This window comes from Protomyctophum parallelum (assembly GCF_964188405.1).
Source record: "Protomyctophum parallelum genome assembly, chromosome: 8".
Taxonomy (NCBI): domain Eukaryota; kingdom Metazoa; phylum Chordata; class Actinopteri; order Myctophiformes; family Myctophidae; genus Protomyctophum; species Protomyctophum parallelum.
Window position 1 is genome coordinate 22,792,533 of NC_139703.1, and position 26,991 is coordinate 22,819,523.

At 46.1% G+C, this 26,991-nt stretch overlaps 2 protein-coding genes across 2 annotated transcripts in view; one reads left to right on the forward strand and one right to left on the reverse strand.

Annotated features, from left to right (window-relative positions):
* Window positions 1-5,783, forward strand: part of ppfia4 (PTPRF interacting protein alpha 4) — a gene marked incomplete at both ends in the record, with an annotated part of 396,281 nt that extends 390,498 nt beyond the window's left edge. Inside the window, 4 exons of the mRNA XM_083771752.1 lie at window positions 908-1,083; window positions 2,642-2,710; window positions 3,363-3,552; window positions 5,725-5,783. Coding sequence (XP_083627878.1) covers window positions 908-1,083; window positions 2,642-2,710; window positions 3,363-3,552; window positions 5,725-5,783 — 494 coding nt within the window. The remainder of the gene's footprint in view (window positions 1-907; window positions 1,084-2,641; window positions 2,711-3,362; window positions 3,553-5,724) is intronic.
* Window positions 5,784-15,114: 9,331 nt separating this feature from the next.
* myog (myogenin) lies at window positions 15,115-21,262 on the reverse strand. The gene is made up of 3 exons (XM_083771763.1): window positions 20,615-21,262; window positions 19,092-19,158; window positions 15,115-17,530 (listed from the first exon to the last, which is right to left on the reverse strand). Exons 1-3 carry the CDS (start codon window positions 21,203-21,205, stop codon window positions 17,397-17,399), a joined length of 792 nt encoding a protein of 263 aa, XP_083627889.1. The 5' UTR covers window positions 21,206-21,262; the 3' UTR covers window positions 15,115-17,396.
* Window positions 21,263-26,991: the final 5,729 nt, after the last annotated feature.

Here is a 26,991-nt window from a genome sequence, read left to right on the forward strand (position 1 = left end):
CTTGTCTGAGGTTGTAAATTACAGACAGGTGCTTTTTCTATGGCTGTTTTGAAGGAGGGTATGTGGGGGGGGGGGGGGCACACTTTGTTTGTTATAAACTGGCATGCCATTGGTTTTATAACAGCAACGCCACTGTCCTCCCATCGGTGTTTGAAAGTAACTAAAGTAATGTATCACTTACTTGTCTTAAACTAATCATTATTATTGCCTTTTTTCCAGTAACTATAGTACAACTGTAACAAACCGGGTAGTGTGAGATGTGAGTGTCCACCCATTGTGCTAGTTTGTAGCTTATAAAAATAAATGTCTAGTCACCGACAGAAGCGGCGTTGCATTTCTTTTTACTGATCTGTTAGTGTTGTCTGTGTGTGGCAACTCAGCGGGGAGAGACAATGCACGGCAGCGTGACAGGAATCAAACGCTCAATGTGGGACTGACATTTTTAGAATCTGATCTCAGGTCAGAATGGGTTAAGTAACTACTAGTAATACGTAATATTTTACAGTTTTTGAGTAACATGTGGGCGGCGGTGGCTCAGGGGTAGAGTGCCTGGATGGTAAACGTAAGGTTGCCAGTTCGAACCCGGGCTCCCCCAGAGTTACTGTCGAAGTGTCCTTGAGCAAGACACTGAACCCCTAATTGCTCCCGATGTGCTAGTTGGTGCCTTGCATGGTTTCCGCTGCCATCGGTGTATGAATGTGTGTGTGAATGGGTGAATGTAATGCACAATCTCTGTAAAGCGCCTTGGATAAAGGCGCTATATAAATGCTCCATTTATTCCAACGCCGTCCTCCCGTCCCGTCCCACTGCAGACGGGAGCGACCATTAGTCTGAGGGACTAAACTAGACTAAACTAGATTAAACTAGACTAAACTAGACTAAACTAATGTGTGTATGTCTCTACCAGACGTCCTGGTGTGGACCAACGAGCAGGTGATCCACTGGGTGCAGTCCATCGGTCTGAGGGAGTACAGCGGGAACCTCCTGGAGAGCGGCGTTCACGGAGCGCTGGTCTCTCTGGACGAGACCTTCGACTACAGCAGCCTGGCGCTCATACTGCAGATCCCCATGCAGAACACACAGGTATGACACACACGCACACACACACGCACCCACACGCACACACACACACACACACACACACACACACACACACGTGCGTATGAAGCTGGAACGCCTGCGCAAATCAGTGTCGTTCCACATGCATGCATCGGTTTGTGAGTGACATCAGACCGAAGCCGTGGCAGCCTATATAAGATGGGCGTGCTCACATCTAGAGAGTCGGTCAGGAACAGAGTTTGGGTTGAACCGATCGACCGAAGAGAGAGAGACAAACAGCCAGAGACAGACAGACAGACAGACTACGCCACTACGAGAAGATAAGAGATGCTGAGCTGGTCGTTGCCTTTGAAAGGAGGACAGACATCCCGCCGCTTCTGTGGGTGTTCTGTCGGTCCGGTGGAGAACAGGGTGTATTCCTTTGGAGGGTTCTTCGAGGAATGGAAGACCTTTGGCGACACGGATCAGATTGATGTGCACGTCTTCAACGCAGTGACTTTGTGCTGGATGACGTTGCCCCCGGAGACAGCTGGAGGAGGAGAATGTTCTCTCGAGGTTCCCTCCATGCGCTACAGACACACAGCCGTACTGATAGAAGACACCATCTACATCTGGGGAGGCAGAGTGAATTGTACGATAAAGGTCCACGCCGACAAGTGGTTTATCATCACGGGGGACATGGACAACATCTTGTATGCACTCGATGTCGACACCCACAGGTGGTTCATGCCAGACGTATCCGGAGCTGTTCCAGAGGGGAGGTACGGCCATTCGGCCTGCGTCTTGGAGAAGTCCATGTTGATCCATGGAGGATTCAACAAGCTGACCGCACGCACAAATGACATCTACAAGCTGGACACCACCACCATGGTTTGGTCTGTCATTGACACCCGAGGCACCATTTCCTCAAGTCACTCTGCCACCATCATTGGGACAAAGATGTTTGTATTTGGGGGCGTAGGGCACCAGGACAAGGACATCAGAGTGTTTGACACAGGGACCAACGACTGGCTGAGAATACCTTCTGCACCGCTTGTTCCAGAACGGCGTCACGGTCATGCAGCCTTTTCCTACAACGGAGAGCTGTATATATTTGGTGGCCACAATGCTGGTCTGAGACGGGAGTTCAGTGATCTGTGGAAATTAAATTCCACAACTTTCTCCTGGACGAAGGTCGATCCGAAGGGGACAGGCCCAGGTTGGTTGGGTCAAATGTGCTGTTGCATTGTGGGAGATCGCATCATCCTCTTTGGAACGCGACTCATCTTACATATCTTGCACTTAAGTCCTAGCCTGAAGACGTTATGCAAGCTAGTGGTTATCAATTGCGGTCTGGAGCAGTCTGGACTCCCACACAACATCGGGTGGGAACTGGCAGCCATGACAGCAATGTAACAGAAAAACACTCACTTCAATGCTTATAATAATAATAATAATAATAATACAAAGTTGTTTCAATGTGAATACCGGTCGATAACAAGGAACAGTTTACTCGGCAGCAGTGAATTGACATTGATATTGGGGGCAGAGAAGAGAGAGTTCTTTAGTATTAAGATTTTAAGAGTTGTGTTTTGTTTTTCAGGCGCGTCAGGTCATGGAGAGAGAGTTCAACAACGTGCTGGCGTTGGGGACGGACCGCAGGCTGGAGGAGGTGAGACACTAAAACTTTAGATTTAAGGGAAATTAAGGCCTATTGAATACTCCAGTTTTAATACTCCAAAACAAAACTACAACATGACGTCACTGAGCTGCAGTGAAGAGATAACTATACCGCTCTCCCCATCCCTTCTTCCTGTTTTTACTCACCAACCGAAACTCGCTCCGGGGCAATGATTTGTCTAGAAGTTGGTGGGCGGTCCCCTTGTGTTTTGTAAGCTCCCGACGTAGAAACAAACAACTCCCGAAATAGAGTGGTGGGAGAACGAGAGAACAAAGCAATGACATAATGAGAGAAATAAAATGTATGCAGATAGGCAGTAGTGAGAAAGCAGAGGGTAAACAATGGACGAATTTGCGGAATTGTTGGCCATGGAGGTTAGTAGATGTGAGCATGATGATGGACAATGAGCGCCGCCATCAGAACCACCTCTTCACCTAAAACTACAGTATGAACAGGCCATTAGTCGACTAAAATCGTATGGTATTCAGTCGACATGAATTGGACTTAAACTAAAAACATTTCAGATGAAAAATAACATGACTATAACTAAATAATGGAATTTTATTTCCAAAGACTATGACCCATGACTCTGATCAACACAGCTACTCTTCCCCCCCCCCCCCCCCCTTCCCCCCCGCTACAGAGCGACGACGACAAGACCTTCCGGCGGTCTCCGTCGTGGCGCAAGCGTTTCCGCGCGCGGGAAGGCGGCACGGGCCTGGGCATGATGGCGGGCTCCATGGAGACGCTGCCCACGGGCTTCCGCATGCCCGCCATGTCCATGCCACCCTCCATGTCCCTGATGGGCAGGAGGCAGCACGCCCAGCCTGAAGGTATGTATGTATGCCCGCCATGCCACCCTCCATGTCCATGCCACCACGTTGATGTACATATAGGTAAGTATGCCTGTAGCGGTTTCGGATGTTATCAGATGATTTAACCCATTTAGGCCTGACCTAAAAAAGAAAAAAAAAAAAGAATCTTCTAAATCCTCCAGTTTTCTGAAATAAATATTTTCACGATTTTTCAAAAATAGCAGACCCACAAGCTCAAGCTATGAGCTTGTAGATCTGCTATTTTTCAATAGCTAAATTATAACATGATGTTTAAAACACCAAAAAAGGTTCCCACCCAAAATGGGTTAAAGGACCACTTCACCACTTTTCAACCTATCTTCATATAATAGGTCCTCACTAATAATCATGAAAAAATGCAATTATTTTCTACTCTGTCTGTGTCTCATAGGAGGGCTGTGGGCAGTTCAGAAACCGTCTTCCAGTGACATCATCGATGGGGGACACAACCTAATAGAAACTGCAGGATTTCTAGTCCTGAATAGTTGCAATGGGAAAATGGAAGCCATCGTTCTCACGATAATGAAAATCAATCAAATAAATATCTGCCTAATGATGATGTCACTGGAAGACGGTTTCTAAACTGCCCACAGCCTTCCTATGAGACACAGACTGAGTAGAAGAAATCGTGCCATTTTATCATGATTATTAGTGAGGACCTATTATATGAAGATAGGTTGAAAAGTGGTGAAGTGGTCCTTTAATCTCCGTCACCAGCCCTCATCAAGACCATGCAATGGAGCCAGTATATGGATATTAACTACATGTTGACGTTGTTTCCAGCCATTGTCCGACGTGGCCTTGGTCACGCTGTCCGACTACTAACCCTGAATCTAACCCTATAACCTCCGTCTAAACCGGCCACGTAAGTCCCCTAACCTCCGTCTAAACCGGCCACGTAAGTCCCCTAACCTCAGTCTAAACCGGCCACGTAAGTCCCCTAACCTCAGTCGAAACCGGCCACGTAAGTCCCCTAACCTCCGTCGAAACCGGCCACGTAAGTCCCCTAACCTCAGTCTAAACCGGCCACGTAAATCCCCTAACCTCCGTCTAAACCGGCCACGTAAATCCCCTAACCTCCGTCTAAACCGGCCACGTAAATCCCCTAACCTCCGTCTAAACCGGCCACGTAAGTCCCCTAACCTCCGTCTAAACCGGCCACGTAAGTCACCTAACCTCCGTCTAAACCGGCCACGTAAGTCCCCCCTAACCTCATATCAGTCTTAACCGTCCGTGTACAGTAAGTCAGTTTCACGATGGTTTCGCTTCGGCCGGCAGTAAATTCACTTTGGCATTTCCTAGCGGTATATATAGGCAGTGTGTGGAAATGTCCATATTGCTCTACATTGCATGGTCCAGATGAGAACATACTGGCGTTTATCGGTTGATAACATTCAAAGCGGGCGATGCCCGCCACGCCCATGCCACCGTCCATGTCACTGATGGGCAGCAGGAGGCAGCAATTAAGCACATACAACCTGAAGGTGGGTGGACGGCGCGGCGACAAGGCGCGCTGGTCAACCTGACCTCTTTGACTTGGTGCATGGCTTACCATATCCATTCACATCTGTATTGGCCTACGTCTGTCTGTGTGTGTGTGTGCGTGCGTGTGCGTGTGTGCGTGTGCGCGTGTGTGTGTGTGGGTGCGACCATACTTGTGAGGACCACATGTCCCCACAAGTATAGTAGAATATGAGAAATAGACGTGTGAACCTAGTAAATCCACTAGTCGACCTTGTTGGTACTAGTTGACAAGAAAAGAAAAAAAAGGGGGGGGGGGGTTGATTTTGCAGGCCTCAGGTAGATTATAGTTATAGTCACCAATGTACACAGTTTTTAAATATGCATAAATAAATAAAATAAAAAACCTATAGTCAACTAGTAAAAATGACTAGAAAATGACTAGCGTGCGTGTGTGCATGTGCGCTTGCGCGTGTGCGCGTTTGTGTGTGCCTGTGTGCGTGTGTGCATGTGTGTATGTATGTGTGCGTGTGTGCGTGCGTGCGTGCGTGCATGTGTGTGTAGCATTCTCACAGCTTGGCCTGACTAACTGCATGCTGTTGTCCTCTCCCCCGCTCTGCCACGCCCTCTCTGTGCCACGCCCTCTGTGTTCCACGCCCCCTCCCCCCCCCCCCCCCCCCCACTCTCTAGCTCCTCCTCCAGCACCGCCCAGACTCGACCCCTCGACCGTGCGGACCTATTCATGCTAACTCTTCTCCGCTTACTAACAGGAGCACTAATGTTAACAGGTAAGCTAACAGGATAGCGGTATGTAGCTAGCTATGATAAGTAGGCGTATACTTCTTTCAAATGCCACTGCCCCCCCTGGGATCCAAACCCCGCCCACACCCCTTTTCCATTGGCTCGTCGTCCCATGAGTGACAGAATGTATGAGGGGATGTTTGCTATATGAGAACATACACACTAGCGCGGTTACTATGTGGTGGTGGTTTGGATTGATTGATTTAAAATTGTTTTAACAGTTTGCAGAATGGGTACAGTTCAAATGAAAGTGCAGGTCGATACACAATCTGCTACGAGGATAAAACCAGAAATAGCACTAAGACTTGTTTACGTCAGGGGTCCTCCACTTTCAATTCATCAGAACATTTAACCCATTCTGAACGGGAACCCATTTTGTTGTTAGCATCATGTTATGCTTTAGCTATTGAAAAATAGCAGATCTACAAGCTATGAGCTTGTAGGTCTGCTATTTTTGAAAAACGACAGACATTTTTAGAATCTGATCTCAGGTCAGAATGGGTTAATCAGACCAGTGTGTGTCCAGTGGAAACCTCGTATGAATCTGATCTCAGGTCAGAACGTACAAATATACACTACACTTCCCATGATTCCGTGGGTGTTAGGCATCTGACAGGACTGGTGGTGTCATTTGAAAGCGTTCTGTAAAGACTAGCAAACTTTTAGTTAGTCAAAGATGGAGTGCCGTGATTTTTTTCTCCACCCTAAAACATGATCATCAGGTATTATTGTTGTATAAGGAGGAAGGTTATTTTCAAACAAGTGTACCGTATTTGTTCAAATGTCGTTTTTATGTGAACATGCCCACCAGTTCATTAATTAATTTCATCCCATGTCCGTATACGTATCCCCAAGCTAGGGGGCGCTATTTGCTTGTCCGTATGTATACGGACCCCAACGTATACTCTGTGTATATAATGGTTGAGTCCCACGGCAGCTTTTAAAGATGGAGTACCACATTTTTTTTCCACCCTAAAACATGATCATCAGGTCATATTGTTATATAAGGAGGTATATTTTTTTCCAAAATGTGTACAGTATTTGTTAAAATGTTGTTTTTATGTGGGCACGCCCACCAGTTCATTAAGTATGCTTGGTTTGCCTGGTGGGTGGTGATGGGTGGTGATCCACCTGAACTGAAGCCGCACCCACAGCTGTAGTTGTATGATAAAGGGGGAGGGGTTAGGGGAGGGGCTGATAGTGTGATGTCACTATATTACTGTTTATAATATATCATTGTCCCGTTTGACTGTCAACGGTTCAGCCTCCAGGAAGAAACCCTAAATACAAAGTTAATACATCATTGCACATAAAAACGGCTCCAGGGTGTTTATACTGTAAGTGGACATGACCTTTTGGGAAACTATTATACAACATGACCTGTACTTGCCCTATGGGGAAGTGCCTCTGAGACCTTAGTATCACAACCCCCAGGTTTCTGCCCATTGGGCCTTGCAGCCGGCCTTAGGGCTTCCCAGGAGTCTAACTGCCTTGCCCAGGGGTAATTAAGGACCTCCTCTGTGCGCTGAGGCCCCAACCCCCACCCCACCTGCTTGCTTTACCATGCATGATTGTAAAGCATGAAGCAGGTGTTAAAATCCTCTCTCTCTCTCTCTCTCTCTGACAGCTTGAATCCCCCCCTCCCTCTCTCTCATTCTCTCTCTCTCTCTCTCTATCTCTTTCTCTCCCCAGTGCAATCTCACTACCTGTACGGACACATGCTTGCGGCCTTTCGAGAGTGATAGAGTGACATGCCAAACAAGTTGGAGAGAGAGAGTGAGAGAGAGCCCACCCCCCAGGGAGTGTGGGGGGGTGGGCTTCGTTCACGCCGCCCCCCCGCCGGTGTCCAGTCCAGCCTCGAACACTCACCTTTCACCTCTCGACCTCTCCTTCGGATAACGTGCAATACCACAGAGGTCAACAACTCCTTTTGACCTTTGAACTCCCACGCGAGAGAGCGTTCATCGTTGGCGGAGCCCATGAGAGACTCGTCCCTCTGGTGGTCTCCCCCGGGTGTAACCCCCCCCCCCCCCCCCCCCCCTTCTTGTCATTGTGGTGTTTTGCTCCCACTCCCACTGCAGGTTCTCAGCTGTGGGTAATGAAGACTAATGAAGAAGTAATCGAAACCCAAAGCCACACCGTGGAAGTTACTGAGAGGTTTCTGGAGTTGTTTAATTCCATGCAGGTCGAAGTTAGTTTTTCTAATTACGTACCCCCCCCCCCCACACACACACACACTCACACACGCACACACACACACACACACACACACACACACACACACACACACTCATAGAGCACCGAATGTCTGACGTAATTTACGCGTCATACCTGGGTCGTGTTTTTCCCCATTCGGAATTCTCATAGACGTCGCGTCAGAACGGTGCTCCAAAAAAAACCAAATGATCCCAGTGGTTTGACTCGGATGGATATGAGTAATCAACTGACGGCGAGAAAACGCTAATGTTACCGCCACCGAATTAGTAAATTTTTCCATTTGATACAAAAACAGACTGTATATGCCTATCAAATATGAGTGTATCGTAAACGATACAGAGGCACCTCCCCTGACAATGTCGCAGAGAGAGTTTGCTAATTTTTTTGGACCACAATGCTTACGCGACGACTTTAAGATGACCCGATGTTATTATCAATAGAGTTTCCTCGACCCAGGGGATGAACGACTGACGTCAGATGGAGGAGGGACGGGGACGGGGACGGGGGTTGGGGCGGGACGGGACGGGACGGGACGGGACGGGGGGCACGGGGGGCGGGGGGGGGTGTGTAGTCTGGCAACTTGAATCAAGTCCAAGCCAAAATCCCCTCGCTGTCCGTTCATCCAGCACCAGCGAAAGGAAGCAGCACAACAGTTGTCTTGGACTCGACCGTAGACATAAACAGAAAATAGATGCCTCGTCGGCCGCTGCAGTTCATTGGAGCGACGTGTGTCGACGTCGTGGGCGGAAAAGGCACACCGTACGCCTGCCACTCAAGTGGACGACTGGATAAATCACAGCGGCGTCCTTTCCCCGGGACTCGTTCAGACCCGAATGTCCGTCCGTCCGTCCGCTCTGTGGCGCACGCGGAAGCTTCTGTGAAGCACTAATAGTCTCGCGTGGCCAGACTGTCGCCTCTTATCGTAGTCTGGTTCCGTGAGACGTAGTGAAGCACCAACCCAAGGAAGCTTGCCCCTCACTCGAGTACACACAAACGCCCCAGAGCCGAAGGAGGCGTCTATACCTTTCTATGTCTATGGACTCGACTGTATAGAATAATATATAAAAAGTAAACACAAAGGAAAAGGTTATTATTTATTATGAATCCATTGATGTGGACGTACTGTGTGTGGGAATGATGATGAATATACTACGGTGTAAAAAAAAAAAAACGACGGCAGATATCCCACTGCTAACTGACCCCCGTATCGGTTATGCAAGGTATTTAGCTCATTCAATCGTCCTTGTACATAAAATGGATGACTTATGTTTTTTATAGAAATATTATATAAATATATATATAAATATATATATATATTGGAATTATATATGGAGAATAATATGATATCATTGCTGTATGAAAACCCTATTCCCTGTATTCGGTAGTGACTGTTCTCTTTCTCATATCTCTCTTTCTCTCTCTATCTTTCTCTCTCTATCTTTCTCTCTCCGCGTCTTCTACTGTTGCGCTGTGCGTGTGTGTGTGTGTGTGTGTGTGTGTGTGTGTGTGTGTGTGTGTGTGTGTGTGTGTGGTGCGTGTGTGTGTGCGTGCATGCGTGCGTGTGTTTGTTTTAGTGGGAGGGACTGACAGAGTTGGAGCGCGTTTCTGTGAAAGCGACTAAGACTTATTCACAGCAGTGTGAATTTTGTCGGCTTAAAACTATGACGAAAATGTTCGTCGGCTACCTTTTTTCACTGACGAAAATAACTAAACTAGGATAACTAAAACTAAGCCTAGATATATAGACAATTCCGTCAACAAATACAAATTTTGAAGTGATCAGGTGAAAAGACAAGTCATTTTATGTTTGGTCGCGCTCGGGCGCTCTGAAAATAGCAGAGCTTGTAGCTCTGTTATTTTCAGCATGCAACCAAGTGTAAAATCAGGCATTCTAAAACGGGTAGTCCCTTGATTCTGATTGGCTGGTTACCGTCACGTGACCGGTGTAAATTCCACCGATAACCCACACCTTCAATCACTTTATATCATTCACAGGTGATTCCACATCTCTGTAGCTGTACTGGTGAAGGGGAGCGCTTGATTGCTTTACAAACACATGCCGTGCGGGCTCATACGACTGTGAATGTGTGGCTCCAGGCAGCCCCGTAAAGACATCAAGCGCTATTCTCCCGTCACATAGGCTACTTGCCACAAGGAAGTGATGTGGCTCACTCTAGTGGAGCAAAGCGTAGCTACTTTTGTGAATTTAATAGTTTTATTAGGTTAATATTGCTATATGTTTGTAACAGTTTTAGAAAAGCAAAAAGCCACTCGAGGCCCCAGCTTACCGGGTATTTTACAATGGCTGGGGGGTAGAAGACCCTCCGCTCCGCGTCGGGTCTGCCTACGTCCCCAGCCATTGTAAAATACCCGGTAACCTGAGACCTCTCGTGGCTTATTGCTTAATTATACGCGATGCCATCAAGGCACCGCCAAAATATTTTTTTGTTCAACAAACTAAAACTGTAGGTTTAGTCTAAAATTAAATTGTATGAAATCGTAACATATATAGATTCTCTAGTCTAGACTATAACTGAAATATTTCAGATGACTAAGATGTGACTAAAACTAATCAATTTGCTGCCAAAATTAACACTGCTTCACAGGTTCATGGGTCCAATTCTATTTCATCTTCTGCCTCTCTCTCTCTCTCTCTCTGTATCTCTTCTTCTTCTTCTTCTTCTTCTTCTTCTTCTTCTTCTTCTTCTTCTTCTTCTTCTTCTTCTTCTTCTGACACTGTAGCCGTTAACCTCTTCTCCTCTCCTCTTCCTCCTCCTCTCTCGCCTTCTGTATGTAGCCTAGAATGGAGAGGATACCTTTAATACGAAGTATGTGTGTGTCCGTGCGTGTGCGTGCGTGCGTATGGGCGGTTGAGTGAAACCAATAACCACTTGAGCCTGATGTACATTTCGTAGTACGGAGGTGTGCTACACACAGCGACAATAGCCGGTCTAATCGCGACACGCTGTGAAGCTTACAGACTGGATATTTTCGCTACTGTTTTTGAAGAAAGAAAAAAGACCCCTATGTCCGAAAAAGAGGGACGGATGGTAGCCAGCCGGGTTGGAAGTGGTTGCGAGTCTAAATCTTATACTTGTGTGTGACGGAGTAAAACGCCGGCTTCGTTCCAGACCGAAATCATTTTTTTCCCATAGAGATTTCCAAAAATATTTAAGGCTTGAATCAAGTCAATCAAGATCAAGGATCCTGGTGAATCATGACCATAAAACATTTGATTACATACTATAATTTATAAATACCCTTTTTTTGCGGTTTTCAAAATATTTGTTTTCACAGAATCAAATGTGTTATGATCATAAGCTTGATTCTATAGTCTTAAAAGAATTGTGCGAGCACACACTAGTTCTCACTTTCTTTTGGCAACTACTTCCACACACTTTGTGCTCTACTTCAACATGTTCAGTTTTATGCAGTTAAATAGGTTTTTATTTTTTTTACAAATGTTTCTTTTGTAAACGTTTTTTTTTTGCACGAGGAAGGGTCAGATCTTTCTTTAGGTTCACGCAGAGGTGCTGTCTGTGGTTGCTATAAACAACGCATTAAACAAAAAAGAAATCTTAATGTGAGTGCCCATGCAGATCGTCTCTTTTTTCTTCATACCTTGATCCCGTTTGATCCGTGTGAGCACCTTTTTATCATCGTCACCTGTTTATATCTCCGTCGAGCACCTGGTTCGTTTATCTTTTTCTGCATTCAAACCCCTGTCACTTCCTGGAGCGTCCGTGAATACGTCACCAATCCATCATCATCATCAGCGCCGGGCCAACGGTACATTTTTGTTGTAAATGTTTTTTTTTATGTTTTCTTCAGCTTTAACACATGTTCTAGCTACTGTACATCCTATACATTGCGGGTTTTCAGCGAGCCCCAGCAAGTTTTCTGCAGGAACTGCTTTTGTAGGTTTTCTTTTTTTGTAGTTCTTTTTGTGTAATTTCTATGGGAAAAATGAATGTCTGAAACGACGGCTGCCACTGCTACGCCCTAGTAGTTTCATATACGTGGACAAGGATAGTGTTGACAAAGTGTAGCCCCTCCCTCTTTTACTTCCTCTCCAATCAGAACTGTAAACTGCTGCTCGGCATCGGCCAATCACAAACCCAACACAAAGACTGCTGGAGCCCGATGGAGCCGTGTGATTGGTCGATGATCATCTTAATCCGGTCGGGTTCTCTTTAATCATCGTCGTCGCCATGTTTGAGACGTTAGCCGGCTAGCGTTCGCTCGCTAACCGCGCTGATTAGCTCTTTTTTGTCCAATGAGAACACGACATGTCGGTGAACCAGTGAAGTATTGGATGAGTGTGTAAATTATTATGAATTTTTATTTAATTTTTTACGTTTGTTTTTTCAAAGTTGTCTAAAAGGTGTAACGTGCTATGTGGCAGCTACTATGAGTACTGTATGTGTTATTTATTATTCCAGGTGTGTGAAACTGATGCTGACAAATCAAGATTTTATTATTTGGCAATTAAAAAAAGAGTACTGTATTTATGGAACTATATAGACATAAAGTAAATCTGTTTTTATAAGATATTTCCCCCTGGTGTTGTGTGTTCTTTTTTTACCCATTGAATTTAGGAGAGAGGGCGAAATCGTTAAGAATCGTTAAGAATCCGTCGTGGCGTGAGGACTCGTCGCGGCACTCGTCGGGGCTATAGATAATAATTCGCCATGACTTAATAATAATGTTCCGGCCCGGTTCCGTGGAGCTCTCCGCCGTCTCCAGGCGAGCCTGCGTGTGTGTGTTAGAGACCTGCAAGCCTGTCGCGTACCGACGGGGCAAACGGGCCGGGCCCGGGCCGACTTTGTCACTGCCCAACGGGCCCAGGGCCGGGCGGGCTCACGCGCCGTTATATTAATTTTCCGATGTGAATTTCACCCAGACTGGACTTGCTTCAGCAGCGCGGCAGCATGCTCCATAGTGACGTGACAATAACCCTCCGCAGTGTCCGCACACACACAAGCCACAAGGCAAGCACATGCACTAAAATCTGGTCAAAACTATAAAGACTTTGAAACAACGTGTTTTACATTCTATCTCTCTCGCTCCGCGCCTATAAACTCTCGTCCTCGCTCTCTCCTAATTATTGTGCAGCGCAGCTGTACACACACACACACTCACTCACTCACTCACTCTCGTCGCTCCTATGCGGACCTCCGTGATCCCCCAAGGGTCCCCCAGGGACCCCCCCAGGGGTTCACGGACGAGGGTCGGGCCATCCCTCCACGGAAACCGGACCGGCGAGGCGCACGTGGTGGTGCGCCGTAAAAAGGCCTGCTGCCCTGCAGGTTCTCCACGGGGAAAGGCAGCATGCACCCTTTCGACGTATTAATTAATACGGTACGACGAGTTGTAATACGCCGACGAAAAATAAACCGTCGAGGCAAATTATTATCAAACCGCCGCGACCTATAATAAAATACGTCGCGAACGCCGACGGATTCATAAATAGCCCCGACGAAATAAAGCGTTGGTGTGAATTATTAAACCGTCGGGACGAATTAATATTTAAACAGCGACCTATTGAATAATAAGCCACGACGGAAGATAATACGCTGGGACCTACGTCTCCGCCCCGAAAGGATTTCGCCCCACCTGGAGAGTAGACCGTGAGGCCGATTTTAGAGTCTTCTAAATCCTCTGTGTGTGTGTGTGTGTGTGTGTGTGTGTGTGTGTGATTTTTGAATAGCCAACCAATGTGCTATAGGCACAGGGGTCATCACCATTCTTACTTGTGGTGGACATTTTTGTCAAAATTCAATTTTTGTCAAAATTCAATTGTTGTCAAAATTCATTTTTTGTCAAAATTCTATTTTTGTCAAAATTCAATTTTTGTCAAAATAATTTTTTTGTCAAAATTCAATTAAAAGTTTTGACCTACAAAATGAGTGGATAATAATATTACCAGAAACACATAAAAGAGCTTTAGCCCTGAATGACATAGGATTTCAGCACAATCTACTCCAGTCTTCTGGCATGAAAGCAGAGTATATATTTAGCTTTTATAATTGTAAAGGTTTTATGAACTGTAAATAAATATAAACACATAAAGGTAAATCCAATGTACAAAACGTTTTAACTTCCGACTGAGTCTGACACTCGGTCAGTTTTCTCAGTTACCAGAACAATTTTCAAGTATAATGCTGTAAAATAAAAACAATTGGTAGGCTTAGGCTATAGCTGGTGTTCACATGCACGCGGTATGCAGAAACCCATAATGTATTGCACATAGACTTTTGAACTCAATCACTTAGACTAGAGAGAGACAAACTCACACTATAAAGAGTTGCCTTTGATGCAAGTAAAATGAACGAGTCCCTGTCAACGAGGGTCAGCTGGACCCTCGTTGACAGACACACTTCAGCTGTGCTGAACTGAAGTGACTGGAGTCACTTGAAAATGACTGAAGACGTGATAATGTTTACTGTGATTATGGTAAGCTTACATTTCATATCATAAACACTATAGTGAAAACTCCTGTAACTGTAACCAGAAGGAAAACAATATTTTTTGGAAATTATGAACCGATTTTGAATCGTTCATAATGTGAATCCCAATTCCAATTTGAATATTTTTTTGTTGGACACCCCTAACTGAGAGTGTACAAATGAAACTTTATGGACCCTGACACGTCCATTTGGTTTCTTTTGTACACTCTCAGAGTCTACTACTGGTCCGAGTGTCAATAGACGACAACCTACCTCAAACCCTAACCTAACCTTAACCGCAAGCACGGGAGCAGCGCATGTTCCACCGCATGTCCGACCGTTGTTTGTCGGATCATTGGTCTGTCGGATTCGCATGTGCATCCCCCTTGCTTACTGTATACAACAATTGAGAAACTCTAGTACTATAGTTGTAGTTAGACTCCTGAAGCCATAGTGTCATACATTCTGAAGAAAACCTGGAGACTTGACATTCAGTAATTTTAATAAATCTAAAATGACGGACGTTTTCCCGGTTTAAATGGTTATTGCAAGACTGTGTAAACTGGTCGAAACATGGACAGCGAAAGACAGCGTATTGAAAATCATCTTTTATTTAAAAAACAGGACATAAAATATGACCGTTTTTTATTTTTTATTTTTTTATAGAAACATCTACAAATACACAACAATCTTTAGTTATAAAAGTCCAAAAATAAGTTAGCAAAAATTTGAAAATAAAATAAACAAAAAACAACAACTCCACTCTGTAGAAAAAGGAAAGGTATTTACATCACTAGCGTTCATAACCAGTTTAAATTAAGCAGGTCTTGGTCAAAAAACACTGCAGTAATAAGGTACTTGTTGGCCCCACAAATAAAACTCTTGTTTTAAGCATCATCATAATAATAATAATAATAATAATAATAATAATAATACACACAAAAAAACAAGAACGCAAAATAGACCATAAGGGAAAGATTGCGAATTGAGGAACATTTCTTTAAATTAAGGTAGAAGAAGGAACGGAAGAAGTCTAATGGTCGCTGTCCGGGGGAAACCTCACAAAAAAGCGTTAGGCCTACTTTTCGTGATTCAAGCTGCAAAAAGACATCAAAAATAGAAGATCTACAAGCTGAAAACGCCTCGCTTTGCGCCACATTTCAAGCTTACGGATCTGCTACTTTTGATGCATTTTTGTGACGCTGCAGTATTGGTTAATTTACAAAAAAATAAATTTTGACATACAAAATGAGTGGATAATAATATTACCAGAAACACATAAAAGAGATATAGCCCTGAATGACCCTAACAGGTCTGTAAAGGTCCCTACACACGTTTCTTTGGATTTTTAGCTGCGTTTCTCCATCGGTTTTATGAAAAACGCGTCCAGTGTGCAACCACCTGATTCAAACTGCAAAAATACATCAAAAGTAGCAGATCTACAAGCTAAAAACGCGTCGCTTTGCGCCACGTTTCAAGCTTGCGGATCTGCTACTTTTATAGTTTTATAGTTTTATGCATTTTTGTGACGCTGCAGTATTGGTTAATTTACAAAAAAAAAAATAATACAAAAAAAATACAAAAAACAGTTAAAATATGGAAGAAGAGGGTTTTTTTTTCTTTTTCTGCCTGACAGCGACGATATGTTCTTCCTCTAGTGGTGTCAGTCGGTACTGCATGCAGGTCTAACAGAGAAGCACACTAAGGCAACAGTCTATTATTTGGTATGGTCATGCAGTGAAGAGTAGCTCTCTACTTTGGACTCCGAAACTCTGACACGTGACGCGCCATGGACCGCAGGCAGCGAAAGGCCCGTGAATCCCATCGGTAAGCAGAATGCTCGCCTCAAAACACTGTCTTTTTCGTCCTCTTGTATGTACAGTATACTCTTGTATTTGTTTTACTGAGGTTGGAAATACGTTTAGGGTTATAATGGCATAGTTTAGTTAAGGTTAGGAATACCAGGTAGAGAGCATTCAGAGTTTGTTGGAATTGCTCCCCGGGGGGGTTCTGTGTTTTGAGCCGAGCGTTCTGGTAATCCTCCCGTCATATACGACAACGCATAGATTGAGCATAAGGCATCAAGGAATCAACATAATAATAATAAGGCCTCATTGTGACCGAACGGTATGGGAGGAATTCAGTATGGCTTATAGCTAGCCGACCCGTACATATCCACAGACATCCACACATCGAGACATTTTACAGCCGTGGGCTATTTGTGATCTCGTATACGCGGTATAGGCTTAAAGTGGTCAAACTGCATTTTGATGCTATACCTCATTTTTAGCTGGAACCCTCATCAAGGACCACTGCATGGGGGTCCCTGGGCTCCCCACTTTCAGAACCACTGTGTCATTATAAGACCAAACAGCCCCCGAACGAAGGCGTGAGGTGGACCCCCAAAACATTTTATGGAATTGAGATCCTTTTCTTTTCTTTTTTTTGGCATCTCCAAGCCGTGTGGAGTAAGTACTTATCCGTTAGTTTTCCTGTCTTGCTGTATACATCGTCTGTGTAAGGTCGGGGGGGAAACCTCATATGTCCGAATCTGTTCATTTTCAGGATTCAAACTCAAAAGCATCAAAAGTAGCAGATCTCCAAGCTCAAAATGCGTCGCTTCACGCCACATTTCCAGCTTGTAGATACTTCTGATGCTTTTGTGTGACACTGTAGTACGATCAAGTATAGGGACATTAATTTACAAAAAAAACATGAAACGTTCAAACAAGGAGATAAGAGGTTTCTGCCCAACAACAGCAATGTAATCATGTGTGCGTGCATGTGCGTGTATGGGTGGGTGTGGGTGTGCGCGTGTGTCTGCCTCTCTCTGCCTCTCTCTCTCTCGCTCTGCGTGTCAATAGGTCAGATTTCTGGAGGCTTCTCGGAAGCTTTTCATTTGGGAATGTCCACGGGCACCACGGGATACGCCACCACGCCCCCGTTCGACACCGCGGAGATGCTCTCCACGATGGACGTCAGCGAGCGCATGTTGTTCTGCTCCGGAGAGTCTGCGGCGCTCAGGAGATCTGAAGACAGAGAGACAGAGACACATGTTATACAGGAGATCAGGCGATCTGAAGACAGAGAGACAGAGACACATGTTATACAGGAGATCAGGAGATCTGAAGACAAAGAGACAGAGACACATGTTGTTCAGGAGATCTGAAGACAGAGAGACAGAGACACATGTTGTTCAGGAGATCTGAAGACAGAGAGACAGAGACACATGTTGTTCAGGAGATCTGAAGACAAAGAGACAGAGACACATGTTGTTCAGGAGATCTGAAGACAGAGAGACAGAGACACATGTTGTTCAGGATATCTGAAGACAGAGAGACAGAGACACATGTTATTCAGGAGATCTGAAGACAGAGAGTCAGAGATGTTATTCAGGGACGAACACCATAAAAATGTTTGTAACCTGGTGCCAATTGCCTAAACTGTAAATCCTGGGCTCTACTCTCCCTCTGCCAACCTGGGGAGAGCCCCGAACTGAGCTTGCATGCTCCCTCCAATGCATGAGGAGTGAGCAGACCGCTTCTCATCACCTGGCAGGGGGGAGTTTCCCCAGTAGGACATGGAAGGAACAGGTTATCCCGACCAGTTCCTTTCCCCTCCGTTAGGCTGACCAGGGGGGGCGGGGCAGTTTAGAGACCAGGATTACTGCATGTTTTTGTGTGATGGTACCTGCTCCTACTCCAACATGCAACATGCAAACTCCACCCTTAAGCCAACCCCGCCTATAGGGTATTATGACGCGGAGGAGAGGGCACACGGGTATAGAGTCTAACTCTGAGGCGGTGCATGGCTGCCTCAGACAATGGTGCGGGTAGAGTCTAACTCTGAGGCGGTGCATGGCTGCCTCAGAGAATGTTATATCTGACCCCAGTATCTCTGGTCAGAGCGACTATGATATGACAGTGTGTGGAACGGAGCATCCACGTCCACTGACTAATGCCCGAGGTCGCCTCCTGTGGGCGCAACAACAAAGGCGGCGACGACATTGGACTGCGTTGAGATTACAAGGGAAGACTATATGCATGTCTCCCTGCTGCGGACCTTTCTGTCTCTCAGTCTGTGTTAACAAAACATTGCCATAGATGAGTGCAATGTTGTCTTCACTTTGAAAGCGAGATTACAGGTTTTACCATCTAAACTTAATCTCTCCATCTGGGTTTCCAGGCAATATGATGGTCCTCACTGTATTATCTGCTGTGAAGCCAAGCATGTTTACCCTGTGTATAATGATGACTCCGTGTTCTCTATAACATTTCAGCTAACACCCCTGATGTCTCTGCTGGAAATGAAAATCATAGAGCGGTGTTCATTCTCGAGGTTGCGGCTGTGCCTTTTACTATACAGCCTGCCCTGGTGGAAGCTAGCCGTTCTAACCAAAGTGCTGAAATATCAACAGCTAGAGCAGACCAACTCACAGCTATAGGCTACAAACGTTTAGTTTGTATCTTTGGCAGCTTAGGGCACATGCTTTATGTCTGCTGTGTCTATACTGTATGTATAATGTTTTGCGTGCGTGCGTGCGTGCGTGCGTGCGTGCGTGCGTGCGTGCGTGCGTGCGTGCGAGCGTACCTCCACTACTCCACTCAGGGCTGCTGCAGCAGGTGCTTCCATTGCTGGGCTCACTGGACGACGACACCTGTTGCCATGGAGACAGCGACACAATGCAGAAGCTGCTGTCAGTCACGTTGGTAATGTTATGACACGACCGCGCCCCCAAACCCACCCCCAACCCAACGGCACGCACGCACACACTCACACTGTCACACACACACACACACACACACACACACACACACACACACACACACACACACACACACACACACACACACACACACACACACACACACACAAACACACACACACACACACACACACACACACACACACACACACACACACACACACACACACACACACACACACAGTAGACTATTCAAGGTGTAAAACAACATTGTGTTTGGCTTGGAATGCCTGAAATCCTCTCATGACACAAGTTGAACACAAATCTATCGATTAGTCTGTCTGTCTGTCTGTCTGTCTGTCTGTCTGTCTGTCTGTCTGTCTGTCTGTCTGTCTGTCTGTCTGTCTCACTCTTCTTTCTTTCTTTCTTTCTTTCTTTCTTTCTTTCTTTCTTTCTTCATGTAATTAAACAAACTACTGAGTCAATTATTAATATTACTGGTATTGGTACATTACTTGTACAGCCTCTCTGCCTTGTATGAATGAGTACACTGGCCAGACAGATTTCAATGTAGTGACACAAAACAACTGTGCTAATGGATGACCATTACCTCTATTATAATAATAATAATAATAATAATAATAATTATAATTATAATTATAATTATAATAATTATTATTATTATTAGTACCACGTTTGACCTTCAGTCCTGTCTTTAAAAGGTGTTCCTCCAGTCGTAAGACTCATCCTGCCTGCATCACAGTCCAATCCACAGTTAAACCACCACCCTTTAGTTTATACCGTGAAGAAGCAAAATCCAGATTGATCTCCGGAGTATAGCAACGTACTGGCCTTTATCATCCGCTCATTTATCCATTTGTAACTCCTGACATGCACAAATGTGACCAAGTGGACCCTCCGTTTGTGTTACCTTTGTACACTGTCAGAGTGTGAGGAGAATTAATTCACATCAAATAATGACTTACTTTATATTACACACCCCCATGAAGCCTTGACAATTCAATCAAAGCAAAATTACAGCCAATCATTTGATGGAGTGGAGTGGAGTCAAAGAGCCTCCAACTGAGAAGCCACCCGGGCCATCAAATCATTGCCTCGGGAATGCGACAAAAACAAACAAATCTCCATTAATTAAAGTGTGGGTTTCTGTGTATAGTTGATAGCAAATAAGTCATCTTTTGGGTGAACTATATACTCCTTAAAACGAAAACCTCAGTATTGTACTGTGAAGTGAAGTCCTCTTTGTGGTCCTGTTTGTATAGTGAACTCTTTCATCGTCTCCTCCCAAAACCCTCCGTGCTCCATCCATCCATCCATCCATCCATCCATCCATCCATCCATCCCCTATGCTCCGTCCTCTGTTGTCGGGTCCTCTCTATATACTCACTCTGGGCTGGGCGGTGCCGGTCCCGTGACCGGCCCGGTTATACAGCTGCTGCATCCCCTGCTGGCCGTCGGCCGCTCCGGGCGAGCCGTCCTGCTGGTTGAGCGAGGAGACGAGCGCCTGCAGCCTCTCGATGTACTGGATGGCGCTGCGCAGGATCTCCACCTTGGGCAGCCTCTGGTTGGGGTTCATGAGCGTGCTGCGCTTGAGCGCCTCGAACGCCTCGTTCACCTTCTTCAGGCGCCGCTTCTCGCGCAGCGTGGCCGCCTTCCGCCGGTCCATGGTGACCGTCTTGCGCTTGCACAGCTTGCACGCCCACGGGAGGCACTGGCCGGGGCAGTGCGGGGGTCCCTGGTCCCCGCCGCCGCCCACCGACGAGAGGGGCGAGAGGCCGGACGGCGAGGCCTTGTCCTCCATGCCCAGCATGCCTCCGCCCTGCACCAGGCCCATCATGGAGCTCCTGTCCTGGCCGTAGCCCGTCTGGTCGTAGCCGCCCGGCAGCCGAGAGCCGGGGAAGTAGCCGCCGGTGGCGTCCCCCCCCTCGTAAAAGCGCTGGTCGGGGAAGAAGTACGGGTTGGTCTCGAAAAGCTCCATCGCCGGAACGTATGTCGTATCGTTATACTGGGGAATGAAGGTTCCTGCTTTACTCCCCCCTAGAGCAACCTCCTTTAGATGGGCTCTTTTTCTTTAGGGTCCTGGGCCTGTGGAAGAGTGTGTGTGTGTGTGTGTGTAATTGTGTATGTGTGTGTGCGCCTCTCTCCCAGGGCTGGCCGGCCGCTCGGTTTGTGATGAGAGGAAGATGTGTGGAGAACAACTGCTGCTGCGGAGCAACTGTAGGCTGGCATTTAAAGCCCTGCTGCCTGCTGCCTGATGCCCCAGCGAATGGGGGGGATCACAGGGTTAAATTTAGCACAAGACCCCCCCCCACCCCCGGAAACCTGACCCCACGTTTAGCTGTTGCTGCACATCTAGCCCCTCGTTCCTCACGTCTCTTGTCTTGTCGGACCCCCGGCCCGTATACTCTCAGCTCTGCCCCTGCCTGCCAAGCCGGACCCCCCACCCCCTGCCCCCCTATAGCTCTCTGGGGGGCTTTTTTACGTCCGCGCTGAGTGTAGAAGTGTGCGATGTGTATCAGTGGCGGAAACACCATACAGTTGTACAGTATATTTACTCAAGTGAATGGAAACAATGTGTTATGCTTTTTGCCTTGATGTCTGACTATACAATTTACATTTTGGACTAATACAGTATTCAACCAATCAAAAAGTTATTTTGTGTGTAGATTTAGATTATTAATACAAAGCATAATACATGCACAAAAAGTGCATGTATTTTAAACACAGGAAGTATTTTAACACAGGACTACAACTGGTATTTCTACATTGTGGTATTGTGCTGTATACTTTTACTTAAGTGTGTACATGTGTGACTGTGTATAGGCCGTACGTGTACATGCCCGTGTGTATACATGCCCTGTGTGTGTGTGTGTGTGTGTGTGTGTGTGTGTGTGTGTGTGTGTGTGTGTGTGTGTGTGTGTGTGTGTGTGCGTGCGTCCGTGCGTGCGTGCGTGCGTGCGTGCGTGCGTGCGTGCGTGCGTGACGTGCGTGACGTGTGTGTGCATGTGCGTGTGTGTGTGTGTGGAGGCTGGAATATGATCAGGTTGCTCAGTGGAAATGGGACAGATTACCTCAGATCAAAGACGAGTGTCTTAATGAACTAATCCCAGACTCACGCGTCCCCTCTCCATGACACCCGCACGGAGGGTCTGGAGACAGCTGTCACTTCCACTTGAAGCCACAATGAGATGCGATGACAAGACATCGACGCAGCAGTGGTTACTTTATGTAAAACTAAATACTCTGTTACAGGTCCTGAATTCAAAATGTACTTTTAAGAACTTCCTTAAAGTAAGTAATAGGTGTCATCGACAAATACAAAACAGTATACGAAGGAGAAAATCTGTGACAGTGAATGACAAGTCCTTTCTATATGTGAATTTACATTTACCTCCCCTTATCTTGTCTCCTAATATATTAGGATATATATCATCTAGAGAGCGGACAACCCCGCCCCCCCACAGTTCATTTCAATGGAAGTTGCTCATATCGGTGACGTTTGAATTAGGACCCGGAAGAATGCTCTGCTTCCACCTTTTTTTCGAATTGCCAACCGACATTTGGTTGGTGAAATGCGGAAGTGCTGATGAGCGTACCGTGGTAAACCCCATGGCTGCGCGGGGTTTACTCGAGTCGTGCTACATACTGTACATGTACATACTTTACGGGCAAAAAACGCCCACCCGCAGCTTTGACCACCAAGTCTCAGCGGCTTCAATGTTGGCCAGCCGCTCTGGGGTCTTAGTCTTAATACTATATGCTTCTTCTTCTTCTTCTTCTTCTTCTTCTTCTTCTTCTTCTTCTTCTTCTTTTTCTTCTTCCATCCATCCATCCATCCATCTTCAACCGCTTATCCGTAGTCGGGTCGCGGGGGCAACAGCTCCACCAGAGAGCTCTAGACTTCCCTCTCCAGAGCAACATTAGTGTGACTTCATCCTGGGGGATTGCCAGACGTTCCAAGGCCAGTGAGTCGATGTATTTCCTCTTCTTCAGTTTTAGAAAATAACCAGTGATTCACATTTCACACAACCGTGTTGCTAGGTGTCGACTGACCTATATGAACAAGTGTATGAGTGTACAATGTCAGCCAGTGTCAGTGTGTGTGGGGGGCAGCCCCTATACCGGAAAAGGCCATTGGATTCAAAGAGTAATCAAAGAAGATTAGATGGAGTGAATAATATGTCAGAGGGAAAACTTGGGGGCTTTTTATGTTGCTGAGGGAAATGATGACGAGCCACAGCGCCTGGACGCAAGTTCAGGCTTGTAATCCTACAGTATGCAATAATGCAACACGACACACAGCTAGGCCATTTCAGGAATGGTTGTAAGTACAGTGACTCAGTGAGAAGTTGACATTGATGGGTGTTTGTGTCAAGTTTGTTTGTGTCAAGTTTGTGCCAAGTTTTCAAATGTATGAAATATTTTAAAATAGCAGATCTATAAAATATTGAGCTTGTGGGCTTGTAGATCATCTATTTTCAAATGGCCAAATATAGTGTATGGTATATAGTGCTGAAGTGGGTAATGTGTGTTTTGTAATTATAATCTAAATCTACAAAGTAACTAGTAAAGTTTTTAAATAATTGTACTGGAGTAAAATAGAAAAAAAAGTAAAATATTTGCCTTCGAGATGCAGTGGAGTAGAAGTAAAAGTATTGGAAATTGGAAATACTCAAGTAAAGCACAAATACCTATTTTTTTTACTTACAGTAGCCTACTTAAGTACATGTACTTAGTTACTTTCCACCACTGGTCAGAGAGACAGAGAGGGATAATACCTAACACCGAGCTAACATCCGGGGGAACGACCCTGTTACAACTAGCATTAGTGTTAGCTTAGCCACCGGGTGCTAATCCCTTCCAGGAGATTGTATCGCCTAGTAGCTCACACTGTCTCTAATTAAATTCGGTGACATGCTTCCGCTATCTAGCTATAGCGTGGCGAGTATAAAATACCAAATGGATATTAATCACAGACGTAGCCCACATGACAAGGATAGAGTTAAATGAGTGTAGAGCCTCGACCAATGCCGGAGCTCTGGGGCCGATGCGTGCCAACTTATCAATCTTTACAAGCAAAGATATAGCCTTAACCTGACTCTGCCAGATTGCGGCAGTATTGAGTACACAAGTTCCCTCCTCCTGCCGGGGGGCATCCTTTTGTCCGACAACTCATAGGCCCGACGGGGCAATGCTCCGAGGTGCGCTGCGGGTCGGAAGAGGGTTGCGGTTAGGTTTAGGTGTCTGCCCTGGGGGAGGTTAGGGTTAGGGTGAGGGAGGAGGTAGGTTGTCGTTCGGACCAATGCTCCGTCGGATGAAAGTACTGCACTCCCTCCTGCCTGCATCTGGGCTCTCAAGCAGAAATGATTAACCGGAAGCAGCGGGACAACAATCTGATATCTCCATAATAATTTTGAGTTGTAGTCTTGTTAGGTTTTTACATTTGTGCTGTGGCACAGCTTCAATATGTCATCAGTCTCGCGTTGATCCTGCCTATAGCGGCCGCATACAGCCACATACCGCTCCGGTGTGATTTGGTCCGGAGGACATCGTCTCTGCCCGAGAGACACCAGACTCTCCCTTCTGGCAGAATGCAAATGTTGTCCAGCAGGGGGAGTGGTTTGACCAGGCTAATAAAGCCTGGCACAAACATCGAAAATCCAAAGACCCTGTTGACATGGGAAAACTACAAACACCTGAGGAATTTATGCAAAACCAAAACAAGGAACGCACAATCTGACTACTATAAAAACAGCTTAACAGTTCCAAAACTGTTCTGGAATAAATTTTCTTTGCTTTCTCAATAAAAGCAATAAAAACATCTCAAAATGAATAATGAAATAGTCTCGGATCCCATATCTCTCAAGCCTTTAACAACCACTTCACTTCTATCTATGCCAACTCACAAGACACAAACTCATATATCACGGCTGGTTCCCCTAAAACTATAACTCTCACAATTTTTTTTTTTTTTTTACTTTTTTTAAGTTGTGGTGCTGCAGGGCAGGCCCGGATGGTCTGAAACCAAACACGTCAAACTCGCTGGTCACACTCTTATGTATAGCCGACCAATTCAACTTGTCTCTGTCTACCTGTGCATTTCCATCAATACGAAAATGTGCTATAGTTACAACTTTAATTTTTTTCAAAACAAAAAAAATCTAAATTTTATTCATTGTTCATGTTCTTGTTCAACAAACAAAATAATCAGACCTGCTCTGAAGTGAGTGGTACCCGTTGGTACCCTAAACATACGGACAGACATATAGGAACGGATGGTCATTGCTGGTTCTAAGGTGTGGTTGCACCATTAAAAAAAACACAAAAGACAGCACAAGTATAGCAGCTCAAAACGTGTCAGGAAAATAAGTGTGTTTAAATACAAACACACACTTCTGCTACGACCATAACGATATTAGGATTTCAGTGTTTATTCAGTTCTTGGCATGAGGCCGACGTACGTGCATGGTCCGGGCTGCCTGCCCGGTGGGGGGTGGGGGGGGGGGGCAGCATGGTGGTGTAGTTTCGGGTTAAGGAAGGGGGCACATGGTGGAACGTGGCGCCCAGGCAGGGCTATCAGTCCGTCCGGGGCCAGCGCTGGCCTGGCTGGCGGTGAGGCTGTCAGGTTAGTCTGTGATGGATCGTCACTGATGGTGGAGTCAGGGGACAAAGACGTCTGTGTGGGACTGGGGGGGAGGGCTGGGGGAGGCGCAGTGTGTCGGAGTCACTCATAACCTCCTGTCATCTTAACCCCATTGTCAGCAATAGATGGAGAACGTGTGTGTGTGTGTGTGTGTGTGTGTGTGTGTGTGTGTGTGTGTGTGTGTGTGCGTACGTGCGCGCGTGTACTGTGTTTTGGTGTGTAGGGGGAAGGGGACCAGTGTAGTGTCAGAGGTGTCAGTCACACTCCAAGGACAAGTTCCCTCTCAGCATTTTCAAGTGAACACTTGAGCTGCCTCCTCCCTGCAGGGGGGGATTGGTGTGTGGGGGGGAGGGGGGGGGGGTCAGTGTTTACTCACTGTGTGTAAATACAAACCAAGGTTGCCAATCCCGCTGATTTCCCACGACTTTGTATTAGGATTATATGGTCATATATGTTTTGCCTTGTTTTTGGAGGGGAGATTTGGTTTATTTCTCCCACAAGAGTTGGCTTGTTTTTGGAGGTGGGTTGGCTAATTTCTCTCACGAGAGTTGGCAACACTGACACTACTAACCTAAACATATATGTTAGTAGCACCAGTTTAGGAACTCTGGAGGAGCAGGGATTAAATTAAAACCCAGTTAAGAAGTATGAACAAGACATATGTTCATACGGTGCAGAAACCAAATGTGTCCAAAATATTAAAGATGGTGTGCCGTGATCCACCCCCCCCCCCCCCCCCCCCCTCTTAAAACGTGATCATCAGGTACTACCTGACAAGTAGGCTACTGAGCATAGGCGGCGGGTGTGTTTTACCTTTGGGTAGGCTATAGAATTGCATTGGGGGGGGGGGGGGGGGGCTCTTCACAGACGGCACAGAGACAGCAGCCACTCCGCTGAACGTGTCAGTGTTGCTGCAGTGGTGTGAACCGTGCGGGCACTGGTGCTGCTGACTTCTGACAGCCGACTCACAGCTTCTTCTTCTGAATTACTTTATCTTTGCCTTGAAAAAGACATTTTGCGTTTTGCTGTTTCCCAAAACAAACCAGCGCGCACTACTGTTTGCTACAAAGCGACTGGAAGGACGAGGTTTACAGACATACCAATAGTACGTAGCCAATCAT